Source organism: Ursus maritimus, unplaced genomic scaffold, assembly GCF_017311325.1.
Source record: "Ursus maritimus isolate PB19 unplaced genomic scaffold, ASM1731132v1 scaffold_1, whole genome shotgun sequence".
NCBI classification, from domain to species: Eukaryota; Metazoa; Chordata; class Mammalia; order Carnivora; family Ursidae; genus Ursus; species Ursus maritimus.
The window spans coordinates 106,329,084-106,356,956 of NW_024423343.1; the positions used below are offsets into that span (position 1 = coordinate 106,329,084).

The 27,873-nt window shown below is 38.7% G+C and overlaps 1 protein-coding gene and 1 non-coding gene across 10 annotated transcripts in view; one reads left to right on the forward strand and one right to left on the reverse strand.

The window, feature by feature from the left end:
• Positions 1–27,873, reverse strand: part of SAP130 (Sin3A associated protein 130) — a 79,275-nt gene that overhangs the window by 24,002 nt on the left and 27,400 nt on the right. For 4 of the 9 annotated variants that reach the window (XM_040619423.1, XM_040619410.1, XM_040619400.1 and 1 more), the window contains 5 exons: positions 26,712–26,853; positions 23,447–23,568; positions 18,216–18,518; positions 17,363–17,540; positions 10,157–10,261 (listed from right to left, as the gene is read on the reverse strand). In XM_040619423.1, the coding sequence (XP_040475357.1) occupies positions 10,157–10,261; positions 17,363–17,540; positions 18,216–18,518; positions 23,447–23,568; positions 26,712–26,853 (850 nt within the window). The remainder of the gene's footprint in view (positions 1–10,156; positions 10,262–17,362; positions 17,541–18,215; positions 18,519–23,446; positions 23,569–26,711; positions 26,854–27,873) is intronic. The other 5 variants (XM_040619416.1, XM_040619405.1, XM_040619432.1 and 2 more) reach the window with 3 other exon arrangements.
• Positions 4,493–4,640, forward strand: LOC121099932. Its single transcript, XR_005831661.1, has one exon. It is a non-coding gene; the product is annotated as a small nucleolar RNA SNORA62/SNORA6 family (small nucleolar RNA).

Sequence of the window (27,873 nt, forward strand, 5' to 3'; positions counted from 1 at the left end):
TTACCCACTCTAAAAAGAACTACTGATACACGCTATAATTTGGATGGACCTCAGGAGTACTATGTTGGGTGAAAATCAGCCAGCACCATTAGGTTACTGTATGAGAAATATGTATTTATATAATTATATAAATAAAATATATAAAATATAAACCACATAAATATAAAATTTATATATAAATATATAAAATTATGTATATAATTATATAGATATAATTACATATCTATATAATTATATAGATATAATTATATAGATATATAATTATATAATTACATAAATTTATAAAATATAGATATACAATTAAATATATATAGATACAGTTATATAAAACATAAATATATAAATTATATAACTTCTATAAATACAGATATATAAATTTTGTAAATAAAATTATATAGATAATTATATAAATAACATAAGTAACTTACAAGATTCCATTTACATAAAACCCTCAAAATGACAAAATTCTGGTGGTGGCACAGCTACATGGCGAGGTGTTAGGTTTGGGGGAAGGGTATGATTGTAAATAAGGAAATGTCTTTGTGGCAATAAAACAGAGTCACATTCTTTTTTTTTATTTTTTTATTTTTATTTTTTTATAATTTTTTTTTAAGATTTTATTTATTTATTTGACAGAGAGACAGCCAGCGAGAGAGGGAACACAGCAGGGGAGTGGGAGAGGAAGAAGCAGGCTCCCAGCAGAGGAGCCCGATGTGGGCCTTGATCCCAGAATGCCGGGATCACGCCCTGAGCCGAAGGCAGATGCTTAACGACTGCGCCACCCAGACGCCCCAGAGTCACATTCTGATTATGATAATGGTTACATAAATCTATTCATGGGTGAAATTTCAAAGTAGTATATACCAAAGGAAAAAAAACTGGTGACATTTTAATAAGGTTTATAGTTAGTCAAGAGCATTGTACTAATGTCAATTTTTTCTTTTTCTTTGTAATAACTTTATTCATGAAAGAAAGAGCACGAGTGTGCACATGTGCACGCACACGCAACAGCAGGGGGAGGGGGAGAGGGAGAAGCAGACACCCCGCTGAGCAGGGAGTCCACGTAGGGCTCATTCCCAGGACCCTGAGATCACGACCTGAGCTGAAGGCAGATGCTTAACCAACTGAGCCACCCAGGCACTCTGCCAATTTTTTCATTTTGAAGAAGTACAAGGGATATGTAAGATGTAATCATTGGGGGAAACTGGGTAAAGAGTACATGGGAACTTTCTGTACTATCTTTATAACTTCTGTGAGTCTTAAATTATTCTGGAATTAAAGAGAATTAAAAGATAAAACCACCAGAAACATCAGCAAAAATGTGGGAGTAACAATCTCTGAAAATTCTCTTTCATAAAAGCAACAAAAAACGTGACAAAAATGCCAAATGTTTTCTTCAGAACTCTGGAAATTAATAATCTGGCAAAATTATTCAAGAAAATTAGCTGAACCTCAGTAAGACCAGTAAACTCTGATGTATTTCACTTGTGCTATTTCTGTTCATCTCCACCGCCATGGTAGGCATGCATACCAACAGTCCATGCTCACAGTGAAAACCAGCAGCCTGTAAGCTAACAGAGGGGTTCTTTACCAAAGAACTCTCATTATATAACCTGTCCGGTTGTTCCCATTTGCAAGATTGTCTTATTTGACCCAGCTTGTTCAGTGTAAATAGCTTTATCCTTACAGAGTTTGTTTGTAAAAATTAGATGTAAATGCTGAATGATAGGATGATAACAGGTAGGGCAAACAATAAGCTACCCAAAAAGCTTTAAAAGAAAAGTTGGAGAATGAAATGTCCACAGGTGCTTTGAAAAGCTCCAATGTATTTCTGACAATTCAGGAAGCAACATACACATGTAGGACGATGTGCATACCCTGGACTGTGGTTATGCCAGGAAAGGACTGAGAAGGACACAAGTTCTCACCTCTGGCTGAGTACGAGGCTTTGTGAAAGCAGGAAGAAAAAAGTAAGAAAGAGATGTAAAATTGCCTGCCTCAGTGTTGATGGGTCATCCTAAGACACACACAGAAGTCCTTGGCAAACACAGGAGACTTATTGGTTCCAGACATTCAACAAAATCTGTTCAGTCATTAGCTGACTACAAAGCTAATACAGTAGAGAATTCAGTGGTTACACTAGACAAAGGTATCGATTTTAAAGAATTATTTTATAAAAGTCCCTAAACGAACAACCACAACAGCAACAGCAAACCCTGGGGAGGGGTGGGAATCTGATTTTCAGAGCTGCCACATTATACTGTTTAAAATGCCCAGTTTTCAACAATAATTCCTAGGTATGTAAAGAAACAAGAATGCACTGTTCAAACACAGGGGGAAAAAAGCAAGCAATAAAACTGTACTGAGGACGCAGAGATGTTAGACTTACTAGTCAAAGAATTTATCTATTATAAATATATTCAAAGAACTAAAGGAGATCATGGCTAAAGAACAGCATAAAAATGATGTCTCAGCAAACAGATTAATAAAGGACAGAAATGATAAAAAAAGACCAAAAAGGAATTCTGCAGTTGAAAAGTTGAGCTGAAAGGAAAAAAAAAAAACCACTAACAGGACTCAAAAGTGTATTTTAGGAGTGCCTGGCTGCCTTAGTCGGTAGAGCACACAACTCTTGATCTTGGGGTGCTTTGAGCCCCACGCTGGGTATAGAGATTACTTTTTAAAAAATGGCAGTTTAAAAAATAAACCCACATATTTCAGCAGCCATTAGAAGGAATCAATAAACTCAAAGGTAGGTCAACTGAGATTATCCAGTCTGAGAAACTAAAAAAAAAAGGGGGGGGGTGTATAGGAGGAAAAATAAGCAGAGCCTCAGAGATCTTTGGGACAGCAGTAAGTAAACCAACATATACATAACGGGAGTCCCAGAAGCAGAGAGAAAAGGGCAGGAAGAATATCTGAAGAAAGAGTGGCCAAAAACTCCCTAAAATTTGATGAAAAACTTCAATCTATCTAAAAGTTCAACTAACTCAAGTAGGAAAAATTGGAAGAACCCGCACCTAGACATATTATAATTAAACTGTCAAAATGCACAAGTACTTAAAAGTAAAATTCTGTAATTTAATTACACAAAAAAGGTAATATATGGCAAAATATTAAAAATTAAGTCTAGTTGAATACTGTTTGCTCTATTTTGCTATACATTTACAGGTTTTCATATTAAGAACTTCAAAAGAGAATGCTATAAGTTGAAGATATCACCTACAAAGAAAAAGGGATTTTTTATAAAAATTAATTAATTTATTGAGAGAGCGAGCGAGCATGAGCGGGGAAGGGGCAGAGGGAGAGGAAGAGAGAGCGAGAATCTCAAGCAGACTCAGCACTGAGCCCAACATGGGGCTCCATCTCACGACAGTGAGAATCTGACCTGAACTGAAATGAAGAGCTGAACCTTTAATGAACGGAGCCACCCAGGCGCCCTGAAAAAGAGATTTTCCAATTTCAAATTCTCCCAGCCATTGTATTATTTAAGAGTGCAGGTAGGAATTTTGTTTATGGAAAGATGGCACAGATCTACTTTTTCCTGTTGTTCCTGCTAAGTATAGCTGAAAATCATGAGTATTACATATAATGCAAATAGAATAGCTGTTGAAAGATGAAGGTAGACTGGCTAGGGACCTCAGGACCAAAGAATGACACAGCAGTGAATTCCTTGGGTTTCCTTTTTGCCTCATGTGTTCCAGACTGGGTCCTGGAGAACCACAATGCAGAAATGTGAAAAGGCGCAGACAAAAGTCCTAAGAAAAGTCTGCTTAAAGAACCAAGACAGGAGCAGCTCAGCAAGATGGGAAACCTTCAGACAGTAACTGCTCTACCCCAGTGAAACGCCAGAGAAACAACTGTGGTATCATTTCCATTCTCTCTTGCAAATGCTTTGGAGACCCCAGACTTTCACACTTGTCAGGCCATACATAACGAGGCACCTCCATCCTCTCTCTACCATCTCACCACTGAAGTGGTGTCAAAAGAGGCCAAGCAGGGAACCTGGATTTCAGTCCCCCACTTGGCAGTAAGGAGGCAATGTTTTCTCTTCTTCAACTGGGTCGTCTGAGAGGAGAACTGCTAAAACATTAAGCTATAAATAAATTCCAGGGTCTTATAAGACCATAAATGTTCAGGTCCAAACAGAAAACCACTCATCTAACCAAGAGCCAGGAAAATCACATCTTGAATAGGAGATGAATGATGAAGGTATTATCAGATAAGGACACAGATATCATAAAAGTGCTTCAACAAGTAATGACAGATTCACTAGAAATAAATGGAAAAAAACAGAACAATCTCAGCAAAGAAATCAAAATTATAAAAAGAACCAAATGTAAATGATAGAACTAAAAAATACAATTGACCAAATAAACTCACTGTATACTGTCAGTAGTAGAGCGGAGATAGAATCAGTAGGGTTGGGGACAGATCAATATAATTTACCCAATGTCAACAACAAAGAGAAAATAGACTTAAGAGTGAGTGCACTGCACAGTGTTTGAGCTTGGAGTTGAGCCCCCAGCTGATCGATGTCCTCTCAAGTGTAGGTAGCTACATGAGGGGCTAGTCCTTCACTAACACCACAAGGTCTCTGGCTCACTGAGTGGAGTCTGATAGTAATTCTTGCTACAAGAGTGATGGCAGAATAAAGCCATTTTCTGATATGCAAAAAAACCCTGACATCTTATATACTCCTTCTCTACCACAAAAGAGATGCTCTAATAAATCAGACAGTAAACCAAGGAAAAGGAAATGTATACGTGCACCAGGGATAACTTGAAGGGAATTCAGAGCATGATGGACAAAAGGAACACCAGGGATGATAGCTGGGCACCAAGTCCAGAGAGCAACCAGTGCAGACTGGATTAGGTAAAAGCAAGGCTTCAAGGAGGGAGGGATATAATCAAGAAAAAAATGGAACTGAGAGATCTGACAGATCTGTCTGTATTTGGAGGATAGGTTTGGTGGAGAGTCTGAGGATGAATTAGTGACTGACAGAAAACACCTAAGTTTATGTAAGTAATAGCTTATATTATTATCTGACTTCTTTTAAAATTGTTTTTAAATTTATTCGAACAGTTTTTAGATTTACTTTATCTATTTTCTATTTTATAATATTTTAATTTTCCTTAATCTTTTGGCTTTGAATTGGTAATATATTCATGTTTCAAAAGATGTACTGAGAACTCCCCCTCCCTCCCTTAACCCCCTCCCCCACTATCTCTAAACACCACCACTGGACTTCAGTATTTTACTGAATCTAAGCTGCCAGTAATTATACACAAATTTTGTGTGCCACTTAAGAATACATTAATGATAATATTAATGTGTCCTCAATTTTAAATCACATATTGGTTTCTGAGATGTTGATATGTACTTTAGATCTTACTTGTATCATAGTATGTTCCATATGGTTTTTGTTTTATCTCTGCTTCTTTTTAAAATTTTGCTCACTTTTCCCAATTCTATCCTCTATGTCTACACTGTTTTCTATTTTAATTTTACCTTCATTCTGTGGTTTCTTTTATATCTTTACTGAGTTCTGTCCCTTCATGTGTCATCCCTTTATGTTCTGTCATTTAGTCCTGGGAGTCTGCATTTCATCTCTGTGTGTTTTCCTTCACTGAGGTGGTGCTGACTTCATTAAGTAATTTAAATTCATAGTCAGATTTTGAAAATAAGTTTCATCTGTCCTGCTTTTCTGGTAAGTGTTCTTACTGAACAAATGAGTATATTTTGTTGTTCTTCTTCTACTTTTTAATTTTAGTTATCTTCACATGAAGATCCTTTTATTACTCATCAGTGAATGAGTTGGGCTATTCCTAAAAACAGCAATTTACATGAGATTCCTTTCACTTGGGCGTGGGAGTGTGGGGAGACTGCTCTGATTTTAGCTAGTTATTTTTCACAGTCCAAATGCTCTCTTCTTTCAGGTGCCACAGAAACAGACTGCCAACTGCAAGTAAGGCCAGCTGGGTGCCTGCCTGTGCAGTGCCCTACCTCCACAACCTATCTCGGAACCATACTCAGTCCAGGAAAGACTCTGAAAATAGCCCCCTCTCACCCAAGTTTCTGCACATATTGCTGCTTACAAGGAATATACTTTTGTACTTCACAGAGTGCTTTTCACCTTTAGGAACCCTATTTTTTCTTAGCATTTTAAAAGTAACTCTAGTGCTACTTAAAAAAAAAAAGAAACAAAACCTACAACACTTTAAGCAAAAAAGGTAGTGTATTAAATTTGTAAAATTTAGTATCCAATGCTGGCAACAACATGGAGAAAATGGGAACACATTTCATGAGGATATAAACAGGTACAGTGATTGGAAATCAGAATTTAAACTCTACATGTAATTTGACCCAGTAACGCTACTTCCAGAAATATATTCCAGAGAAATGTTTGCAAAAGGGCTCAACAGTAAACAAAAAGATGCACTGCATTACTTGTTTATTACAGTAATAAATGGAAATAACCTAAGTGTTCATTAAAGGAGGACTAACTATGGCACCAACACATCTGGGAACATCACATAGTACAGGAATACAGTCTCCTTTTCTAGTTTTTTATTTTACATCTCCTAAGATGACATGTCCTAAGGCATGGTCTTTGTACCACCTCTACTCTCTATTTATACTATCAGTAGACTTTCTTCTACTCTCACGGTGTAAAAAACATATATCTGTTTATAATTCTCAAAACTTAATCCCCAGCACAGATCTCTATCTTCAATTCTAGAAACGGATCTACTTTGGAATTTTTTAGTGGGCTATACACGTGACATCTCCACTTGGCTGTGTCTAACCACTTGGAGATCTCAAAAGTAAAATATTTAAAACTAAATTCTTAGATTTTTTTTTCCCTTGTTATTCCCATGCAAAACCTCCTAGCTATCATTGGTTTCTCCCCTTCTCTCTATCAGAAAATTCTGTCAGCTGCACCTTCAATACATATCCAGAATCTGAACTCTTTAAGACTTTTACTATCTCCATTCTGGTCTAAGCCTCTATGATAGTCTAAGGTTCCATCATCTCTCACTTGGGTCTCCCTGCTTCCACTTTTGCTTTCTTGCAGTTTATTCCCAGCACAGTAGCCAGAGTAATCTTTAAAAATAAGTCAAATCATGTCATTCCTATGGCTCTCAGTCTCACCCAGAATAAAATCCAAAGGATTCTGAATGGCCCTTAAAGCCCTACATCATCTGGCCCTCAGTTGTATCTCTGAACCATGATGTGTAACTATCCCCTTGTTCTCTTGCTGTTCCTTGTGAGTTCCTAACATACAGGCAGTCCTGACTTTGTACGATCCTGAGATGTGTGAATTCTACTATATCATGTAACTATATTACACGAGTGCCCCACCAATCTGTTCAAATTTCAGTTACCACTGTATATTAACTGTAAGTAGTTACATAAACTTTATGCAATGTTATGCAAACTTTGCTGCTAGCTCCTCAGTCCACAAATCACTATGTAACTAACAGATACGCACCATGATCTACGACCAATCACATCACTTCCTTTGAAGTATGTCTGTGAATGGTCACTGCACATCTGTTATTTAGTTTATGCAGATGGTAAAGTGTGGAGCTGTGCTGTTTCTTGTTTCCCAGGGATAAACTAAGGTGAAATTTTACAATAATGGATGACAGAAAGAGAGTGAGAACTGGCCAACAAAAACGAAAATGCAGGAAAAAAACAGTAATTCTGGAAGTAAAATTGGATGTGATTAAAAGACTTGGAACGGGCAACAGCAAAGAGAAGACAGGATGAGCCCTAGGCTTGTATGAAGATATGGTATGGACCACATAGAAAGAACCCAATGAATATTAAAGGAAGATAGTAAAGTCATCTCATCTCATCTTTTAGTTGAAATTGCACTAGGAGCAAAAAGCCACTATGGTGAAATGCAGTATTTACTTCTACTTTGGATTGATGACTATTAAATAAATAAATAAATGAATGAATGAACGAATGAGTAAATAAATAAATCCCAGTCATTTAGGCCAAAGTGTTAAAGTTAGCTGCCACACTGAAAGAAAATGGCCACTTACAAGGAGAATGAAAAACAAAAGCAACAATAACAACAAATCCTTTTCTGGCCAGTAAAGGCTGGTTTATGTAAAAAGTTAATAAATTAATTTTGATGAATTAATGTTAAGCTATCTGGTGAAGCCACTAGCACAGTTAAAAGATGCTGCTGCAGGGGCGCCTGGGTGGCACAGCGGTTAAGCTTCTGCCTTCGGCTCAGGGAGTGATCCCGGCGTTATGGGATCGAGCCCCACATCAGGCACCTCCGCTATGAGCCTGCTTCTTCCTCTCCCACTCCCCCTGCTTGTGTTCCCTCTCTCACTGGCTGTCTCTATCTCTGTCAAATAAATAAATAAATTCTTAAAAAAAAAAAAAAAAAAAAAGATGCTGCTGTGAAATGCGCACCCGGATTCCATGCATTAGTTAGGGCAGAGGGCTCTGATGAAAAGGATGAAGATGTCCCTAAGAAGTGATGCTGGCAAAAAGTTTCACATTAAAGGAACTCTTGGAGATAATCTGCCACCATTGAAAAGACAAAGGATAAAATGTCAGAAGCAGATCCAAACTTAGAAAGGATCATGACAATTCACCAACGCACGGAAGGACTGTTGTGCTCTTCACCACTGAGTTACACAATGTGGAGGTAGCGAGCACTGTTCAACTACTCTTGATTACCTTTTAAAAAGAAATAAAACTTTAATTCTCAGTGTTTCTCGGGTTTAAATTACAGTGTAACAAATAAATATTAGTTTTACTACTTTTTTCACTTCTCTATATATGGTAACTGATGATAAGAGAGTTTTGAGTATTTTCATAACATTTTAAAGGTCATAGAATAAGCACAACCCCCACCCCCTAAAATTAAGATAATTTTTCATAGCTTCCCCCTGCATGGTTATATTTACTTTTCTGCACTAATGTGCAAAGTAACTACCGCATGTCCTCCTACATCAAATTCTTGGCCCCTGCTCTCTCCTCGGCCTGACGCAGTTGGACATCAGGAAGCATGTGACTGTTCCTTTGTGCTCTTAAACGTCTACTCAGAGAAGGCTTTCTGGACAGCATCACCTCTTCCTCCTGCTGCCTTACATTCCTTTCACACTGCCTTCTTTTTCTTCACGTATTTATTTCTTACACCTACTAGAAAGTAAGCTTAAGGAAAATGGAGACTTTGTCTTAGTCACTCTTCTATATTCCCAGATTCTAAAATGGTACCTGGCACACACAAGGCAATAATTTTTCTTGAATGAAGTTTGTTTTTTTTTTTTTTTGAATGAAATTTTATGATGAAGTAGATAAATACATCACCACCATGGCAAGCTATAACTGATATAAGTAAAAACTGCAAGATGTAGAACACTCTAATCAGCAAGATCCTGTTTTTAAGACTTACTCTACATGTGTACATAGAGAAAGACGTGGAAAGATACTTAACAAAACTGTTACCAATCTATACAATTCTGGCCAGTGGATTGGCAAGGTAGACGGAGAACAGGATAATGATTTTCACTTTATATTTTAAATATTTTTATAGTGTCTCTTTCCCAAAATAATATTACTTGTGGAATTAAAAAGAATAAAGAAAACAGCATATATTAACTACTGTCATGATATCATTTTTTTCTTTTAAAGATTTAATTTACTTGAGAAAGAGAGTGAGCGCATGAGCAGTGGAAGGAGCAGAAGGGGAAATTATCTCAAGGAGACTCCGTGCTGAGCACAGAGTCCAATGCAGGGCTCAATCTCATGACCCTGAGGTCACGACCTGAGTCAAAACCAAGAGTTGGTCACTTAACCGACTGAGACACCCAGGTGCCCTATGATGCCATATTTGATAGCAATAATAACTGGGGGTTACTGTGAGGCAGGCTCTGTCCTTAATGCTTTAAAATGCATCATTTCATTTAAATACATAAGAATTCTATGAAGCAGATGTTATAAATACGGCTATTCATAAATAATAATCAGAAAGGCTGAACAATGTGTCCAGGTCACACAGCTAGAAAGTGGATGTAAAAAGATGCACGTAGGCAAATTATGTAAAATTTGTCACATGTGTTAGACTTTTTCCTCCCCAATTATGAGCAGTTGGAAGCAAGAGTGATAACATTTATGTGCTCACCCTGCAGGCCTAGGTGACCCGGATGTACTCCGCATAGAGCTCTCCACTCGAGGGCTAGCCACTTCAGGAGGCTGAGGAGGAATGAGGGTTTTCCGAACTGCCATTCTGAAAGAGACCAGACAAACCCAGAAAACAACAGTCCAAGGGCATTAAAGGATAGGAAGTACATAGTTGCTAGGCATACCTATTGCAAAATAAAAGCACTACACTGGCTAATCCATTTTTAAGTGGATTTTAAAATTTTATCGAAAGTAATACAGATACATTATTAAAAAAGCCAAATTGCACTAAAAAGCTTTTAACAAAATACAGCAGGTCCCCATCCCCATATCCTGCCCATCTCTCTCCAGGAAGCAACCACTGTGACTCTTTTAGCTGATACTTCTAGTATGCCACATCTTCTTTCTACTCATTATCAAACTTGAAATCCACATTACGTGTTCACGATTATTATTATGTCTATGTATTTATATTGACCTGAGAAAGTTCCTGGAAGTCAAATGAGAAAAGTTGGTCAAGTTAGTGTCAACTATGCCATGCAGTAGAGGCCACAAATGGCTCAAACTGAGAACCAGTGGGCTCAGCAATGTGGAAGCTGTGAGTAATCGTGACATGTTTAGTTTTGGCAGAGTGGTGAGAGCAAATGCTAGACAAGAGGGGGTTGAAAGAAAATGGCTAGAACCAGAATTTTTGCAAAGCCTAATTAATGGATCTAGATAGTGATCATCAAGTCTGTTAGCATCTCAGAAAGGGTGACCACCAAACATCATTTTAATTTATAAAGTGCTCTTGCCAAAAAAAAAAAAAAGAAAAAAAAAAAAGATATATGAATCTAATCAAGCTTTAGATTCAAGTAACAACTTAAGAGAAAATGTGTGGAAGAGACAAGAACAGCAAAACTACACCACAGGGGTAGTGGGTTGAATTGTGGTCCCTAAGAGATATCCAAGTCCTAATCCCTGTACCTTTGAATATAAAAAAATACGGTCTTTGTGAATGTAATTAAGTTAGAGATCTCAGAGTAAGAGCCTTCTAGCTTTAGTGTAAGCCCTAAATCCGATGACTGGTATCCTTATCACAGAAAGGAGAAGGAGATTTGAGACATAAAGACACAGGAAGACCATGTGAATGTGGAAGCAGAGACTGCAGTGATGTGTCCACAAGCCAAAGGTCTGCCAAGAGCCACCAGAAGCTAGGAGGGAGGCATGGAATGGATTTTCACTGGGTGCATTCAGAAGGAACCAACTCTGTTGACACATCCTGATTTCAGACTTCTAGCCATCAGAACTGTGAGAATAATTTTTATTTTTTAAAGATTTTATCTTTAAGCAATTTCTATACCCAACACGGGACTCAGACTCACAACCTTGAGATCAAGAGTCACATGCTCTACTAAGTCAGTCAGGCACCTCTGTGAGAATAAATTTCTGTTGTTTTAAGCCACCAGATTTGTGGTAATTTGTTATGGCAGCTCTAGGAAACTAACACAATGTGGATGCAGATGACAAAATCCAGGCAGGGAGAGGGAAAAGTCTACAGAACAGACCAAGTTTCAACAAAGAAATCTCAAGGAAAAAAGAGATGAAGGAAACCTATAGAAGAGTCTTAGGAGACATGTCAACTGATCACAATGTGGGCACCTTATAATATACCGATTCAAATAAATTAAACAAAAACTTTGTGACAATTGAGACCACTGGAAATTTGAACAATGACTAGATATTTAATATTATGAGGTTATTATATTTTTTAGTGAGTACCTCAATAGACACATGCTGAAATATATACAAATGAAATGACGTGCTCTCTAGGATTTGCTTCAAAATAATATGGTAGAAGGGGGTGGGTAGGTATGTAATTAAACAAAACTGTCCCTGAGCTGATAAACTGATAACTGAAATTGAATAATGGGTATACATTCATATGTTCAAAATTTTATTATGTTTCAAGTTTTCCATAATAAAAAGTAAAAAATAAACAAGACCAACTCCACTAACTACCCCCCCAAAAAGCAAAGAAAATCATTAAACCTAATGAGATACACCACTATACATCCACAGAACAACCAAATTTAGACTGCCAATAACAAGCGGTTGGTGATTATGAATGCAATGATCCCCACGGGCTGCTTAGAGTGCAGGGGTATAAACACTTGGAAACACTGTTGCCAATGTCCACCAGAGCTGAACATAAGTATAGTTTCCAACTCAGCAAATCCCCTCCGAGGTACCCATTTACCTATGTATCAAAGGTCATACAAAAACATTCAGGATAACATTATGGCCCCAAACTGGAAACCACCCAAAGACCTATGGATAAACTATGGTATTGTTATACAATTGCATTTCATATAGCAATAAAAAAATTACTATCACATGCAATAAGGTGGATGAATTACATCAAACCAAGGGAAGGAAGGTGGACTCACACAAAAACGTGTAATGTATGATTCAGTAGAAGTTCAAAAAGAGGCAAAGCAAATCAACAGAGTCAAAAGAAAAACTGGTTAGTTGCCTTTGGGAGAAAGTGCTGGTATGTTGTTTTTCTTGACCTAGATAGTGGTTGTATGCTGTGTTCACTTGTGCTAACTAATCACGGCATACATGCATTATCTTTGCAGTTTTCTATACCTTAGTGAAAACGAGAGAAAGAAACTGGAAGAAAAACTTGAGTTAGCAAATACACATAACTCCTTTATTTTCTTTGAAAATAGGAGGAAAAAAATGAGGTAGGTAGTGGAGCAAGGTGGCTCAACAGAGTTTTAAGATGGAAGAAATGACAGCATGTTTATACTTACTATGTGAATGATACACTTGCGAGAAAACACTGATTAAGTAGGAAAGAGGGAGAAGCGCTACAGCACTGTTCTCAGCAGGTTAGAAAGGCTGAGATCAGGCTACAAAGGCTGAGGTCAGCAAAGTACCAAGAGTCCATTCATAGTAACTGATGAGTAGAGCATGGGATACAGATGCTGGCAGGAAAGGAGATGTAAGAGCCGGAGTTGGTGGAAATTCTCTTTTGGGTGTTTCCATTTTTCTCAAAAAGTAGGGAACAAGTTCATCATCTAGTAGTGAACATGGATGAGAAGGTGTGGAAGTTTTGAGAGGAGCAGAGGTAAAACAGCTATCCAGGAGAGTGGCTTAGAAAGCATTCTGTGTTGGTCCCCTATAAGATCCTAGTGGAGGTTTGTGAGGTTAAGCAAGGCCAGCCAACATGGTTGTTTACCCCACCACAGTCTGCTGCACAAATTCAGCAGAAAGTTGAATTTGACTCTGGTTCTGACAAAGTGAAGGGGGGGTAAGGAAGTGGGGGCTCTATGCAAGGAAGTGATCGTAATGGACCACAGGAAATGAGTCAGGGAGAGCAGGGAAAGGCCATGAAAAGCAGCAAGGAATAACGCAAAGGTGGTAGTAGCTTCGGTGGATCGAAGGTTCCCCGGTGGGTACTGCTGGAGTTGCAGTACCAGTGCCGGCAGGCAGGAAGACAGAAGTTAGGGGGACTGGCGGACAGAAGAGGTCAGGGAAGGCTTGTGCTTGTGGGTGTGTGCTGCTGATGGAAGGGGTTGGACAGGGAAGCATTGGAGCAACTGAGAAGCCAGAGAGCTGGGAAATCATTTTGGACAGAATGAGAGCCAGACGTTATGGATCTTCTGAAGGACAGACAAACATACCCACAAATCAAGTAGAATCTGATGCAGCCTCTTGAGCTGCCCTGACCAACAAGGTAGCCTCTAGCCATATGGGGCTACTAATCACTTGACTGGGGGCAAGTGCAAGTAGGAGCAAAATTTTTAACGATAGTTCATTTAAATAATTCGTATTTAAAGCTGATCTCTGATTCAGTTATTAGAAAACTCTGCAGTGTACTTGGAATAACTTGGATATGTTAAAGTACTTTTTCAACTGCAAATTTTATGAAATCTGAATACAGACTGAATGCTTTCCAAGAAGGATGGCCTGAAAGTGGCAGCGAGGCACAAAGAGGGCATCAACCCCACCACCAGGCCCAGTGACAGAAGGATGGGGAGGAAAGAGAGCCACTACTTTGGACAGAGTGTAGGAGCCCAGACCCTGTGGGAGAACCAGATTCTAGTTAGTTAGACTCTGTGGCAAATGAGAGCAGTGTGCCCCATGGAGGAGGCAGCAACCAGACTGTACCTCAGTGACTTCAAGCCCTCCAAATCCACACAAAAATGAGCACCATCCAGTGGGAAACAGGCAGACTCTCTACAGGGCTCTTCCTGGGAGAAGAAATGTGAATGTGTTCCTATAGAAATGCAGACTACAGAGAGAAATCACAACCAGGACTGAGGATGAGGGAAATGCGGGAACTTGTACATGTGATGGAGGTGTTAATTCATGGTTTGTTTTGGAAGGTACTTCGGCAATACCTGTCAAAACTAACAATGTACACATCCAGAGTTTCCTCTTCTTGAAATTATCCTAAAAGCTACAATGAGTCCACAAGGACCGCTGGAGGATAATGTCTGTCTTGGCAATGTTTTAAGAGTGAAAAATGAAAAATAATCCAAATGGTTTATCAGTGATTATGTACATATATGATGGTCTATCTTTATACTTAAATATTACGCATTCTTTAAAAAAAACAATGTAGAACTATATGTAGTGATATGAAAAAATGTCTCCTTTGTATGAAGAAAAAAACTAAAATCATGTAATATTCCACTTTTCTAGAAAATGTTTATAAATACATTAAAAGAATTATGTATCACCTAAATACATTATGTATCACCTAAAAAAAAAAAAAAGAAAGAAAGAAGGCAGGCACACTCAAAGAGGAAGGATACAGGGAATTCTGATGACAGAGTCAATTACAGAGGCACAGCAGTAGGGTCATAGGGAGGCGATGAAGTATAGGAGAAGGGGGAAGATCTTTTTATCTCGAGGGTTATGAAATTTCAAGATGTTTATCTTAGTGTTGGTTTAACTGTGTCCACAGCATCTACTGTGCTGGGCATTTCATGGTTCTTTAAATCAGGAAACTCATGCCCTTCAGGTTTGGAATTTTTCTACGAATAATTTTTAAGTGATCTCCTTTCCTCTTCTCTGATCTCTTGCTGAAACTCCATTACTTGGAGGTAGGATCTCCCGAACTGATTCTTTTAATTTCTTGTCTTTTCTGTTTCCTATCTTTTTGTTTTTTTACTCGACTTCTGGGAGATTTCCTCGATTGTATTTTCCAACTCTTCTACTGAGTTCAATTTCTGCTCTTGTAGTTTAAATTTCAGGACACGCTCTTTGTTCTCCACGTGTTCCTTTTGTGTAGTACTGCCTTCCTGTTTCATGGATACATCTTTTTTTGTCCTTTGAAGACAGCATCCACAGTTCTGGTCTTTATTTGCTTTTGCTCTTTGTTTTTAGTTTTATTTTCATTGCCTAGCTTCCGTATCTTCCAGGCTGTGTTTTTCAGTATGTCTGATGGTTTGTATCTTGCATTGTTAGAAGGCCCCTCAGATACCTGGTTATCCTTGGTTGTGTGTTCATGATGAGGAGTCGAGGACTAACACTGGTCAGAACCTCTGAACTTAAAGAAGAACTTGTCTACTTTTTTTTTTTTTAAGAAAGGGAGTGAAAGAGAGAAAGGGGAGTGGGGGAGGGGCAGAGGGAGAAGGAGAGAGAGTATTAAGCAGGCTCCACACCCAGCACAGAGCTCAATGTGGAGTTCGATCTCACAACCCTGAGATCATGGCCTGAGCCAAAATGAAGAGTCGGGTGCTTAACTGACTGAGCCACCCAGGCGCCCCAGACATTGCCTACTTTAAATTTCACTGTACTGTGATCTGATTCCTGACCTTACAAAATCCCTAGTGTTGGTATCTTTGCATCCTTCCCCCTGGGCTGGACAATCCCAGCAAGAAAGTAGAGTCCTCATCTCACTTTTTGTCTACAGCATTCAATTGCCAGGGTCCTGCCAGCTAAAAGTGAGAAGTGGACTGGAAGTCTCAGCCCTCTGAAATTCTGTTTCTAGTGAAATACTCCTGGCCCTCCTTATGCTGATTGATCCCAGTAGAACATCTGCAGAATTTAACCCTCTGGGTGCATGCTGCGGTTGGGAGGAGCAGTGTACAACAAAGTGTGGGTGGGGAAGGGGATGAAGGGGTCTAACCTTCTCAAACACATTTGAACCCAGCTTCCTTCTACCCCTTGTTCTTCCTGTTCCTGGTCCTTCTGAAGCTTCAGCAATTTAAATGAGGATGCTTCTCAATGTTCTCCTCTACAGACTTAAAATTCAGCTTTCTCACAGCTAAGTGAATGATCACTTACCCACCTGCTTTTCAGCTTCAAAGTTTGGTTGCTGTTGTCTTCTATTCTCCCCATCCTTGTGTGTTTATATCTTTTTTAAAAAGCCTCTTTGCTAAAATTTCTATAGGGTTTTAAGGGGACAACAAATTTAGCACTGTGTGTTCAACATGCCATGTTATGCATGAGCTTTGCCTTGCATTTTCATTGATAAGGTTTCTTTGCCACAGACTGACTTATCTTTAAAAGAGACTCCGGTCGAGGCAAAGTCCTGCACATCTGGAAACCCTATATGGACCCAGCAGTTTATGTTCTTGCTATGCTTTCAGCTTTATAATCTTCTGCTGTTGATGCACATCAGCTTGGTGGAGCCACAAAAATGCTGCTCTGAAGTGTGACTGCCCATCTTCTACCTCCCAAGTTTTCAAGGTAAGTTTCAGAGCACAGCACATACCTTCCTGTCCATGACCCACAGCAGCTCAGAGGTTCTATGGCAACACCATCCACTTCTGCTACTAAATATGACCCTTACTTAATACACCTGGGATATTATTTGCCCTGAGCAAAAATTCATGCTTGCCGATAAAGAAAAAAAAATACACAGTACACGTTAACGTGCCTACCTAGACAAGCCTGAAGGGTCTATTAGAAGCTACTCAGAGTCTAGAATTAAACTCCCAAAACTAGAGAGAACTCCTAAAATAGTATGCAATAGCTGCTTATAAACTGACCCCCTGCCAGACTCACAGATTCTTACTGTCCTACATTCTTTGCTTGGCAAGGCTCTACTGAATAAGCCTGTGGTCAAGTTATTTTGAAAGAGATTAAAAAACGCTACAGAATATGAAAGCTTAGAGTCTGCTACCAGCACTGGATGAGTGCCTACTGTTTCTACTAATTATATCCAGGACTAGAGGTGTCGTGTGGCACTACTGGGTCTACCTACCCATCCGTGGCGGGTTTCTTCCGGAGGATACTTGGCCGGGGGGATGAGCCCTGGGCCGGAGCATTGGTGCTAGCACTCTGGCTGTGGGTCTGCACCACTGTTGTTGCTGCTGGAGCAGCACTGAATGGATTGCTGATAGGGTTGGCTACAATTGTGGCGCCATCTGCCAACACCACTGCTGGAGGGCAGGGAGGGGGCAAGAGAGAACAATGAAGAAAAGGAAACAAAAGAAACATTAACTAAAATGTCAAAACAAAAACAACCAGACCACCAGAATTAGAGTACCCATGTTATGACTGTCCAATTTCAAGAAAGTAAGGGATGAGCACAATGTTCATCTGCCTAAAAGCAGATGGCAAAGTGGGAGAGGTTACTAAGTCTACTGGTGCACATTTCTCTCTGCGGTATAATCTTAACTAATAAATAAGATAAAGTACATAGCATACTTCAAGAAATAATCTCCTACAATTTTTGTGAAATACCATTGCCTCTCAATCCCTAAAAATGATACCAAAAATCCCTAAAAATGATACATTAATTTTACAGCTTTACATACAACTCTGAAGAAAATCTTAAACAGAGTGAGAACACTATAATAAAGGTGAATTTGCTCTCTCAACTTTACAGAGTGCTTCTAAACACATGCAAACACGTATTAGGCTGTTTATGTACATAATTCTTAATGTTTACAATGACTATGACAGATAAGTTCTACACAACTCATGTTAAAAGAAGAAACTAAGGCACAGAGAAATTACTCAAGACCACCAAGCCCATAAGTGGCAGAACTAGGATTTAAACCTAGTATATCTCCTTCCTCTACACCAACTTCCATGCAAAAAACTCAAATTACCTGAAGTCTTTCCTTCAGACTGAGGCTGCTGAGTACCCATTGGTGCAGGCTGAAGTCCCTGTGTGCTGATTGGGGTTGCCGAGTGAATTCCCTGTGTACCCATCGGTGCTGGCTGTATTCCCGGAGTCCCGATGGGGGCTGGCTGTATCCCCTGTGTACTGATGGGTGCTGGCTGGATCCCTTGGATATGTCGAGCATGAGAAGCATCCACTGTCATCAACTGCATGGGGTTTAGGTGGACTGTGGATGCCACCCCAACGCCAGTTTGAGCTGTAATGGCAGAGTTTGGAGCCTGGGCGGAAACTGAAAATGATGCAGAAAGTGACTACAAGAATGTTAGCTCTGATTAGACACAGTCCACATAAAGAGAAAAACACTAAAATGAAAACAGAATTTTCCACTGTAAAAGATCTAAACCCTGAGTTTTTATGTTTTGTTTTTTTTTTTTGAGAGGGAGAGAGAGAATCCCAAGCAGGCTCCACACCCAATGTGGAGCCCAACATGAGGCCTGGTTCCACAACCCTGAGATCATGACCTGAGCTGGAATCAAGAGTTGAATGCTCAGCCGACTGAGCCACCCAGGCACCCCAGGTCTTTTTTTCTTTTTAAGATTTACTTATTCATCTGAGAGAGAGAGAGAGAGCACAAGTGGGAGGGGCAGAGGGAGATGGAGAGAGAAACTCAAGCAGACTCCGTGCAGAGCACAGAGCCCGATGTGGGGCTCAACTTCACAACCCGAAGATCATGACCCGAGCCAAAACCAAGAGTTGGATACCCAACCAACTATGCCACCCAGGAGCCCCATAAACTCTCATTTTTTTTTAAAACAAAGCACTATATAAAGCTCTACATATTGGAGTTTTTTTCCCCACTTCCTATTAGCGTGATATGATCTTGCTGCAGATTATAAGGAAAGGATTAAAACAAGAAAAAGGAAATCATCTATTAAATTCCAAATGTGAGCCATGCCAACTGTCCTAAATAATTAAAATAAAACTCCTGAGATACATCCGCAGCTCCCAGGTCAAGAATTTTGCTCTAATTGATGGAACCACCATCACAGGCATTTTTGATACACAGTGGTTATGAATTTTAAATTCCATATACGTGCTGAAGAGAGAGAACAAGCAAGTTTCCTTTTTTTGCTACTGTGTTTATTAAAAACAAACTTGACAACAACAAAACTAAAAACAACAGCATTCCCAGGAAGCAAAAGAGAAGGAATTTCTATTTGTGGAAAGGAAAATACAAATGATGTTTCTTCTCAGTCATCAAAACAATCCAGAAAAAGATATATGCACTCCATATTCACTGAAATGTTATCTATAATAACAAAGATATAGAAACAACCCTAAGGGTCTACTGATGGATAAATGGATAGAGAAAATGTGACATCTATCTCTACACACACACACACACACACACACACACACACACACACACAGGAGAGTATTATTTAGTCTTAAAAAAGAATTAAGTCTTGCCACTTGACAACATGGATGGACCCTGAGGGTATTATGCTAAGTGAAATAAGGACAGAAAAAAAGCCCGTATGATCGCAGGGAATGGGGGATGGGAGAACGGGTGAAGGGGGTCAAAGGTACAAATTGCCCATTACAAAATAAGTCTTACAAAATAAGTAAGACTTGGGGATGTAATGTACAGCATGATGACTGTGGTTGATAATACTATACTGGATATCTGAAAGTTACTAAGAAGATAGATCTTTAAATTCTCATCACAAGAAAAAACAATTTGTAAATATCTGTGGTGAGGGATGTTAACAAGACTTATTATGGTGATCATTTCATGATATACACAAATACCGAATCGTTATGTTATACCCCTGAAACTAATATGTCATGTCAATGATAACTCAATAAAAAAGGGGAAACAATTGATGTAATTTAAGTTTTATAAACCATATAGTGGTTGAAAAAAGGTAAATTGTTATTGTCAGTGAGAAAATGACAGCAAAATGTTAGCACGTGTAAATTCATAGCTACTGCTACACTGCAATTCTTCCCTTGTTGTAAATGAAAGAAAAAGAAAAAAAAAAAGAATCAACCTGACAAAGCTATTAGTTTCTTCCTGAGAAGTGAATGAACCCTTGTTTCTGTTCAGTAACAGTTGTGGGCACTTGCCTGAACATGCAGTCTATCACTATGCCAAGCCTTTCAAGATCCAATCTCATTCCATGTGCCGCATCCTCATTCACACTGCACTCCTGCCAAAACCAAACCACTCTGTTCTGAGCACATATTCTGTGCTAATACTTTATTCACACACAGCAAAGTGCTTTCCCCCAATCCCACCCCGTGGCTCTGTCCTCTGCATTCCAAGAGGCTTTCCAAATGTCACTTCCTTTAGGAAATCACTCCTGACCTCCACCCCTACCCTCTCAAGCAGAAATAACCTCTCCTAGCTCAGACGCAGGCTGGCTTTGTTCAAGCCTCTTTAATTGGAACTTGGCACTTTCTCTCTAGTAAGAGCTCTTCATGTCTTAACGCCTATGAGGCTCTAAGCTTGTTCAAAGTGAACTGTTTAAGAGTCAACTTTACAAATAGAGCCTAACATAAGACTTTACATACAGTAACAAGGTTTCAATAAATATCTGTAAAATTAATAAATGCATGAATGAGGGCACTTGGGTGGCTCAGTTGGTTAAGCATCTGCTTTGGGCTCAAGTCATGATCCCAGAGTCCTGGGATCGAGCCCCTCATTGTGTGTCGGGCTCCCTCTCAGCAAGGAGGTCTGCTTCTCCCTCTCCCTCTGCCCTTCCCCCTGCTCATGCGCTTTCTCAAATAAATAAATAAAATCTTAAAAAAAAATAAATGCATGAATAAATAAATGAATGAAGTGGAAAACATCTCTAAAACAAGTGAAACTTCAGGAACAATTTGAGAGATTGTAATCCAAAAAAGATTACTTGCAAAATATAAAAATTATGCATATACATTCATAATTACATGTTTATATCTAATACCTAATGAACCAACAAGATTCCATCTTTATAAGTAACCAGAGGCCATGAAATTGGTCTAATCCATCATAAACTATGTATTACAGAAATCTCATATTTGGCCCCATTATATACAAATTTTCCTGTCCTCTTCCTGATTTGAAAACACCTGCTTTAAAATCATTTAAAAGGAGCCACCTGAAAACAGGACACTGTAAGCTGTTTAATAAATCATTCCTTCAGTTGTGTCCATCCATGCAAAGATCCACATGTCTGAGAAACAACACATTACCATCTGTCATCTGCACCAACGATGACAGTACTGGTATTGGAAGAAATAAATTGCTGTTGACTGGACTATTCGTTTTTCTGTGTTCCTATCCATCAGGACTACCGTAGTGGTGAAAGAAGACACTTGGAAAAATAATAATGTAGAGAAACAAATGGCTGGCAGAATCCCCAATACTTCTGACAGTGCTCTTACAATGCATTTTTACAAATAAATGTTTATATAAAACGATAGTGTCTGCATAGCTTGTTCTAGCTCAGGAGAGCCTCTGCAGATCCTTTTCAGTTGGATAGCATTGAGAGAAATACACATTGGTCACGAGTTACCTAGCCCAGAAAGACAACATGACTGCACTGTTATAGAAGTATCAACTGGCTGAGCTAGATGAAGGAACCTGAAGGAAGTGCTGTTACTGATAGACTTAAGAATTTTCAGCAATTAAGGTAACACACACACACACACGAAATTTACTTCTTAATTGTCAACATGGTTCTACCATACTTTTTGTGTCATACTTTTGACCATAATCAATTAAACGTGGTTTTATCTTTATAGGATTGTTAATAAAGAACAGTTATAAGTTTCCTTTAAAAAGATGTTATTACTTTGATGTACAGCAAAATATGACAGAAAATTCAGAACAATTCATCAGCCTCTTCCCCACATTAAAATAAACCTTGGGGAGGGGCGCCCAGGTGGCATAGCTGGTTAAGCATCTGACTCTTGGTTTTGGTTCAGGTCATAATCTCAGGGTCATGAGATCAAACCCTGTGTCTGGCTCCACGCTCAGCGTGGAGTCTGCTTGAGAATCTCTCCCTCTTCCTCTGCCCCCACCCCTTGCGCACTCTCTCTCAAATAAATAAACAAATCTTCAAAAAAAAATTAATAACTAAACCTTGGGAAAGTTTTATGGAAAACAACAAAAAAACCCAATGTAGTGACTGAGGAACCTGTATCCAAAGCTATTTAAATACCTTAGAATTTGGAAGTTTTAGACCAACACTGTCCGATGGAAATTTAAGTCATACACGCAATTGTAAATTTTCCAGTTGCCACATTAATAAAGTAAAAAGCAGGCCAAATTAATTTTAATGATATACTGTGTTTAATCCAATATATCCCAAATATTAAAATTTCAAAATATAATCATTATAAAAATAATTAGTAAAATACTTTACATTCTCTTTTCCATAATATGTTATTTTCAAAATTCAGGGAATGTTTTACTAAATAAAACACATTTCAAATCAGATATTGAGTTCAGTTTTTATCAGATAAGTTTTTATCAGAAGTATTTTACTTGTATTTTGGTTCATATCACTAAGTTGTTCCAAACATATTAAAAATTTCTCTAATTTTAATTAAGTAAAACAAAACAAAACAAAACCCAGTTTTTCATTTGCGCCACCCCCCTTCAAGTGCTCAATGGCTCCATGGAGCCCTGGCTGCAGTCCTGTTTCACACAGAAGGGCAACACCCACAATCTGGACAATCTGGCTCTCCTATGCCAAAAGTGAGCCGAGGGTCTCATAGGAAAAGAACACACAAACCCTGAGGATTAAGTATTGTTTTTTCTGGACTGGCAAAAAGAACACTACCTACAAGTCAGGATGGTGAGTGTTGAGCATAACTGGACTAATACTAAAAACACATCAGATATCCAGAAAACAACAGAAGCCCCATAAAAGTATGGCTTTTATCATTTTAACTGTACTGCCATTTTAAGGTATAATAAATTGTTAACATAATTATCCTCAGAGTGGGATAAAATCATATAAATACACTAACAAGTAGCAACCTTTTTACAGACCACAGAGGTGTGACCTAAAACCTTAAAGCTTCAGATTTTAGCCTTATCTGAACCTGAACATAGAAGGTGGAATAATTAAATCCATACTACAAATACTCACTGATCAATTTTCATCTCATTGCTTGCAAAAACTGGAATGTTAAAAGTCCCCTTAACAGCAGGGCTCATACCTGGATACTGTCGGATGGTGGACACGGAGCTGGTGATAGGGGTGTACGTGTGCGCAGCCAGTGGGTATGCAGAAGGTGGGTACGTTGGCAAAAAGTATTGGAACTGAACGGGAACAGACGGTCTATAGATGGAAGACAGATAATATGAGCCAAAATGGGCCTATTTTCTTCTTTACTTTCAAATGATCCTATCCCCCAGATCCTCTTCATACCCTTATATGCCATACCAACATTTCCCCAATTGTGTCCCAAATAAACTGTTAGATCAAAGGACACACATCCAGAAAGAGTAGTATTCTTAAAAATAAACGGGTACTATAAATACATCAATAAACATAAAAATATACACAGCAACAAGTACCAAAACCAACGCAGAAAAACTTAATAATCAAGGTTTTCTCTGCTCAACTCCACTCAAAGTTTACACTGGCAAATCTTACCAAATACAAGTAAAACAGATAATCCCAAACTTACACAAACTGATTCAGAAACCAGAAAAAGAAGAAACAAGATCAAACTTAACATAGCCCTGATAAGAAAACTGGATAGGGAGGATAGGAGAAAAGATTATAAACAAATCTCATTCTCTACATCAACACAAAATTTCTAAATAAAACGGAATTAAGTACTGTATAAAACAAAATATATGATGATCAAATAAGGTTTACCACAGGAAGATAAGAATGATTCAATATCAAAATTTCTATGAATGTTTTAATTCTTTAAAAAATTAAGTGTTCTAGAACAATCATTTGAAATATCACAAAAGATATACAAAAATATTTAACAGAAACATAACAATATGTTAGCTATACTAGAATTAAAAAAAAAATTACTTCCCCCTCCAAATTTTGATAGCATTCAATACTTATTCATGATATAAGTATCTGAAAAATTGGAATGAAAAAAAGCTTTGTTCCTCAATCTGAAACTAGCATCTACCAAAATCTATTCTGAAAGTTCCCAAGAATTCCCATTTAGGTCAGGAATAAGGTAAGACTGTTCACTATCTCTGCTGTATTCAACATCACATTGGAAGCTCCAGGTAACAAGAGAAACACAGGTATGAAAAATGGAAATGAAAAAATCCCTCATCCTTCAAAAAATTGTCATTATTTGTAGAAAAAATGAATACCTAGACGGGAAATCCAAGAGAATCTACAAACTTTTAGGGCTAACAGGTGTGTTCAGCAAGATGAATGGACACGAAGAGCAATATATTAAAACCTGTAAGCATTCCTACACACCATAATACTCAAACAAGAACATTTAAAAATGATCCAATTCCGAAACTACTTCATTTGCACTGTACCAGGTTCTCATTGGTAGAGAAGAGATACATAAAAGGAACGGAAGAGGTAACGGGGTTGAATCAGAAGGATCAGCATGTACTAAAGAGTTGTTTTTGTTTTTAAGATTTATTTATTTATTTTTTTAAAAGATTTTATTTATTGGACAGAGATAGAGACAGCCAGTGAGAGAGGGAACACAAGCAGGGGGAGTGGGAGAGAAAGAAGCACGCTCATAGCAGAAGAGCCTGATATGGGGCTCGATCCCATAACGCCGGGATCACGCCCTGAGCCAAAGGCAGACGCTTAACCGCTGTGCCACCCAGGCGCCCCTAAGATTTATTTTTTACAAAAGAGTGAGAGAGCGAGTGGGAGTAGGGACAAAGGGAGAGGAAGAGAATTTCAAGCAGGCTTCCCACCCGGCATGGAGTTCGATCGGCAGGGGCTCGATTCCATGACCCTGAGGATCATGACCTAAGCTGAAATCAAGAGTTGGACACTTAACTGACTGAGCCACCCAGGTGCCTCTAAAGAGTTTTTATGATGTCACATACTTCCTATTTCTGTCAGCTAAAACAGCCTGGAAGAAATGACAGTCAAGTAGCAATAAGCAGAGCTAATGCCTAGAGCCTGGTTTCTAAATGATGAAAACGAACCAGGGCTCCATGGAGAAATGGTAGATTCCAGGGCTCAGGTAATATTCAGGAGAAACTTGGAGTATCTTGTTGCAGTGGGAAATAAGGAAGGAGTAGAATGCATGGGACATGGAAAACCCACAGGAACTGGTCTGAAGAAGCTCCCAGAGAGGATCTGAGCATCAAAACAGATGACAATAATGAGTTATAATAATGAATAAACTAAATCCACGAGCCCATGCTCATTTAAAAAAATAAAATACACAACAAAATAAATGGGGGTAGATAACATTTATTTACATAAGAATGCCAACTGATAAATGTGGAAGAAATGATAGAAAAAGTCACCATTTTGCAACCATCTACTGATTCGGCCAAGAATCCTCAACAGATGCTACTGCCACTGAGTGAAAGTTTATTGAGGAACAGGGTATTTATAGTCTCCAAGTATTTTCACACATATTTAGTGGCTTACAAAGGAGAAAAACAGGGGCGCCTGGATGGCTCAGTTGGTTAAGCATCTGCCTTTGGCTCGGGTCATGATTCCAGGGTCCTGGGATCGAGCTCCACATCGGGCTCCCTGCTCAGCGGGGAGTCTGCTCCTCTCTCCCACTCTGCCCATCCCCCCTGCTCATTCTCTCTCAAATAAATAAATAAAATCTTTAAAATTAAAAAAAAAAAGGAGAAAAATATACCTTTATAGAAAAATCTGGCAAACATCACCTTCACTAGGTAATTAGTGCTGACATGGCTAACAATGAGACACAGGGGTGGCAGGAGCTCTCTGATGTAGTAACAGTGAAAAGAATGCATCACCTAAGTGGTATTTGCTCCAAAAATGCATAACCTCAATCTAACTATGAGGAAACAATCCAACAAGCCTAAACTGAAGAGAATTCTACACAAACAACTGGCCTACCTATACTCTTCAAAAATGTCACTGTATGAAAGGGAATGAAAGGCTAAAGAATCATTTTGGGTAATTGCACTGTGGTTATGAGAAGGTCTCTGTTCTTTGGGGATGAAAACTAAAGTACTCAGGGATAAAGGGTCATGACGCTGCAACCTATACTCTCAAACCAGCTCAAAATAAATCAAACACAGAAACACACCAAATGAAAAAGTAGGTACTGGTAGAATATCCATCAAAAGAAGAATGGCTAAATAAACACAGCACATTTTCATAAAATAAAAAAAAATTATACACTATTATTTTCAGGAGGAAATCTGAAAATAAAAGTATATATATATATACTATATTTCTCAGACATTCGATGTTACTGAAAAATCAAAACAATTAATGACAGAATGGGGCAGTGTAACTGGCACATTCCCTCCTACCTATTGTCACTTCGGGTTTCCATGGCCACAGGATTTGGAGAGGCCCGATGACCTGAAATGGGAATCAGGCTACTCCTCTCTGCAGGGTAATCAGGCTGGATCCGAGGAGACGTGTGTGTGATCTGCTGAGGCACCACCTTAGCTACAAATGCAAAATCCAATCATATTACCTCTCAGATGCTTTTACTGGCATGCCAAAACATTCTTGGCCAGCAACAATCTTAAGAATGCAAACAGTAATAAGAAGCCTGGATCTTCAGTTTTAATCAAAATAAAAAAAAAAAGATGAATACACGAGTCTACTGAATTATTATTTCAAGCCAATCATCTACTGATACATTCATATTCGCATACTGTTATTTGTCAAAGCAGGGTTCAACATCAATACTTCAACAAAAATATCAGCAATCAGGCCCTGACCTGACTTCCTGAAAACATTTTTTAAAATGAGAAAAATTTTTAACAACAACAACAACCGACAAAATTCTGAATACCAACATGGCAAAGACCTTAGCTTCTACTGCAGATTCCACAGCTCATTAGTAATGAGTCAATCATTCTAATTTCCAAGTCTCAGTTTCCTCATCTATGGGAAGGCCTTCTTTAGATAATCACTTTACTTCTAAGATCCTCTGAATGTCTTGTGATTTTGCACAATACTTTACAGCAAAATCAAAATGACTATAGAGTTTTCAAATCTAATGTGAGGCTCAGTTTGCTCTCCTCTAGCATTTGCAATCAAGTTTTGTTTAGAAGGTACAGGTGAACTGGGACATACTTTAGTGTTCTTACAGACCTGTCTGTTAACTCCATGTGGGAAAATTTGGAAAGAAAAGCTGCAACCTACATTAGGTATATACAAGGACAGCTACCAACTGTATAAGACCCCAGTTACACCAATGACAGGCACATAAACACTGGAGACTAGGATGACGACACCACATTACCCAATGTGCAGCACACTGCACATCAAAGGTAAGCAGCACAAGCCCAGCATGATTCCCAGCTATTTCCTGAGGGAGGCAGCTGGAGAAGTTTCTGCAGGGAGATGGCTGGGATGCCCAATTCAACCACTGATGATGACTTGTACTGGCTAAGGCAGAGAGAAGCTGCCATGAAACATTTTCCATCAGTAGTAACCAGAGGGGGGAGTTGAGTGGGA